Raw genomic sequence first — 3,900 nt, 5'->3', positions numbered from 1 at the left:
CATTTGGCTCAAATCTGAAGCAGTAAAAAAGTTAAAAAAAAAAGGCTTCACCAATGTAGGCCTACTTTAGTTTTATTGCAATGTACTTTTCACATCTTCTACTCTTACTAGTACAATTTATTCAAGAAGTTTCTGAAGCAAGTGATTACTACCCACCTCTAGGTACATCTAGGTGGGTGTCCAGGTACATCTAGGTGGGTGTGTCCAGGTAAGCAGCTGTCATAAGAACAGCGTGACAGGCTGCTCCTCACCAGACAACTGACCGCATCTTTACCTGCTCTGTGAGTCCTGCTTTGGTTAGACAACCAGCTGTCTCCATTCAACCTAACACAACATAATAACCTGCTCCCATCTACTGAATGACTGACTGAGGAGGTCCATCAGCACAGAAAGACACGCACCAAGCTCACCTAGAGGTCAGAGTGGACATTCTACAGAGTGGACATTCTAACTCTGCCAAATCTCCTCTCTACTTGACCTGAAGAAACAACTTGTGAAATGGTGAAGACTTCCATCTTCTTCCTCCTCCTCCTCATCATCATTACGGCTCTTCGCTTGGAGGCGTCTGTCCCGCTGAAAACGTTTCACTATGTGGACGAGGACAAAAACTGGACAGAGGCTCGACTCTACTGCCAGGAGAAGTTCACTGACCTGGCTTCTGTTAGGGGTCAGCAGGAAAAAAACCTCCTGTGGATCAAAAACTCAAATACACCTAGGGGGGGGGGGTGGATCGGTCTGTACAGAGACCCTGAGGACAGTTCTGTCTGGAGGTGGACGGGGGAAAGGTTAGTCTTGTTCTTAACCACTTTCAAGCTGGGCATGTTATTATCGGTGACATTTTTCAAAAATCTTCACAGATGGTTAAAATTGCAGATCTACAAGCAGTAGCTTTCACTGAAGTGGTTAAAGCTAGTTGTTGCAGTACATTGTCATGATGAAGACGGTACATTTCTAGAAACTCAACAGAAGTATCTGCTAACATAATGTAGCCTGTCGTGTAACACCACGACTGATCGACTGATTGATTGATTAAGAGCTTATTTCCAATGTGTTCATAGTAAGCTTGAATAATGATTATTGATGTTTTATTTTCAACAGAGGAGATGCTTCAAGTGACAAACATTGGGCTAAAAAACAGCTGGATGATGGTGAGGATGAGGACTGTGCCTTCATAAGTTGGAACAGTAAGTGGTACAGTTATCAGTGCCATCACCAAATTCCATTCATCTGTTACGTTGACAACCTGGTCCTGGTGAAGGAGAACAAGACATGGGAGGAGGCTCTGGAGCACTGCAGGGCCATCGGCGGCGGTGACTCCAGCCTTTCTAATCATTACCGTGACCACCAGTATGACCTGGTGAGCCTGCAGTCTGAGTACGACCACCACTACTTCAGGGACAGGATCCAGGAGGCCACAACCAATGAGGTTAGAGGATTTGGGTTGAGGGAACGTTTTTCCCCCAATTATGTTGAAATGTATTATTTTGTATTATAATTTTTTTTTGCATGATTTTGTTTCTTGCTTTCTGATAATTTGGTGAAACCACCAACATTTGTAACTCAAATCTGGGGATTCTACAAATGTCTTCTAAATCCTAGCCGTTTTTTTTATTTTTTATTTTTAACTATGTTGCTATAATATCAGTTGTTCTCAAACTTTTTTCATGTCAAGGACCCCCGAAATTATATGTATTTGGCCACGGACCCCAAACTCAAAATATTTATTTCCAGGGACCCCCCAGAAGCAAAGATTTTAGTTAAAAATGTATACATATATTCAAAGATTTGCACACATTTTCACGATTTCTTTTCCAATAATAGCAGATCTACAAGATCTACAAGCTCATAGCGCGGTATCGAGTGCCGCGCTATGAGCTCGTATATCTGTAAATGTTTTAATAGCCAAAGAAATAAAAAAATGACACAGATGCGTTCCCGGTCTTAATGAGTTAAAGCACGGTAACACTTGATGGATAGATGTTTGACCTGCTTTTCTGTCCAAGGTGTGGACGGCTCTGCGTTTCCTGGGGAGCGAGTGGCTCTGGGTGGACGGGGAACCGCTGCAGTACCGGAACCTGCCACAGTGCCCGGCCCAGTGGAGGCACTGTGGAACCCTGCCCAAAGACGACTCTACCCAGTGGCAGATCAGAGACTGCATGGAGAGAAGGAACTTCCTCTGCAGCAAATCCCCGGCCCAAGGAGTTTCGAGCCCCTAAGCCCCCCCCCCCCCCCCCCCCCAAACACCCCCATTATAAAATCATTATGTCATGAGATAATATTTTTTTATTGAATATTAAAATAATGACGCTAGTAGTTGGATAGGAGATGCATGACATAATTACAATATGAAAGTAAATATAAATAAATAATATAATTGCTTATAGCAGCGGCCGGCCCTGAAAGCCAGAGTAAAAGGGGAGCGACAAAAGAGAGGGAAAAAATAAGGCACTAAACAAATTGTACCCAAAAAAAAGAAGCCGAAATTGCAATGGCGTAAAGTAACTAAATACATTTACTCAAGTACTGTACTTGAGTAAAATGTTGAGGTACTTTTACTTTACTGGAGTATTTCCAATTGTCTATGCTTTTACTTCTACTCCACTACATCTCAGAGGTAAATATTGTACTTTTACTCCACTACAATGATTTGAAAACTTTAGTTACTAGTTACTTTGCAGCTATAAATTATTACATTATAAAACATACATTAACCACTTTAGCCCTATTTTATACATAGGCTATTTGAAAATAGCCGATCAACAAGCAAAATATCAGCATTTCAGTCCATATCAGATAGATAAACTATACAGTACATAACATACTAGCTGGACAGTAACCAACAGGCCCTGTTTGATTTAATGACCCGATGAGAATCAGAATCACCGTGCAAGAGCCAATGCAATACCAGTCAGCCTCTTTGGCTGAAGTCCCTGTGAGAGAGTGAGAAAATAATAATAGCCAGCGCTCCGAATGAGAAAATAATTGCCAGTACTCCGAAGTCCATCTGGTACTTTTAATTCATAGAGGCACGGACAGCATACACGGACACCTTTCAGGGTCAAGCCTTCCTTCAGCGTGTGTGGCAATGTAGAAGACCATTCTTGACAGTTATATAGGGGGGGACCTGGTTGCAACTGCAACACAGAAATCAGTCCGTCTAAAAATGGCTCACTATAATAGGCCTCTTCAAAAATACATACCTAATACATACGTCCCCATACCCCTTTTGGACAGAGGACTACACTACATACAACAAGCATGACACAGTCATATTATACCAGGTTGTATCTCGATCTACAAGCTCACAACGCCTCGCACTGCGAGGCGTTGTGAGCTTGTAGATCGGCTATTTTTGGTAGAGGTATAGGTGTAGAGGGGGAAAAAAGAGCAGACCAAGTAAACAAAAAAAGTTTGATCTGAAACATAATTTTATTCAATATAGAGGGGGTCCCTGCTTCATCTCTCTCTCTCTCAGCTAGGGGGTCCATGGCCTGACAAACGTTGAAGACCTCTGCTGTAGAATGAACTGTGTGTGTGTGACCACAGAGTTATACTGGTCAGTACACTGGGGATTGCTGTGATTTCAATAGGCTAAATGCTCATTTACATGTTGAAACATCAGGTTTCAATCGGCGGTTTGTAACACATAAGAACTATTACATCGATATACCTTAGCAGGCAATTGCGATTAACGATTTAATTTTGTGTTTGGCATTTTTTTGTTTTGGCAAGCCTAATCAAAAAATGCACAGGGCAGATATGACAAATAACTGAAATATACAAAGAAATTATTGACATATTTAATAACTTCATACATAGCAGAAATAGCTGATCTACAAGCTGCTTTTTTTATATTTGAAAATGTGTGAACATTTTTCAACATGGAAACGATTATGACGA

The 3,900-nt window shown here is 41.5% G+C and overlaps 1 protein-coding gene across 1 annotated transcript; it reads left to right on the top strand.

Moving 5' to 3' along the window:
- Positions 1-498: 498 nt before the first annotated feature.
- Positions 499-2,216, top strand: LOC308077023 (macrophage mannose receptor 1-like; the record flags this gene model as incomplete). Its single annotated transcript, XM_080417551.1, has 3 exons — positions 499-785; positions 1,099-1,426; positions 2,004-2,216. 3 exons carry the CDS (start codon positions 499-501, stop codon positions 2,214-2,216), a joined length of 828 nt encoding a protein of 275 aa, XP_080273677.1.
- Positions 2,217-3,900: the final 1,684 nt, after the last annotated feature.

Source organism: Gymnoscopelus braueri (assembly GCF_963280865.1).
Source record: "Gymnoscopelus braueri genome assembly, chromosome: 21".
NCBI classification, from domain to species: Eukaryota; Metazoa; Chordata; class Actinopteri; order Myctophiformes; family Myctophidae; genus Gymnoscopelus; species Gymnoscopelus braueri.
This window is presented reverse-complemented; position numbering and strand designations above follow the sequence as displayed.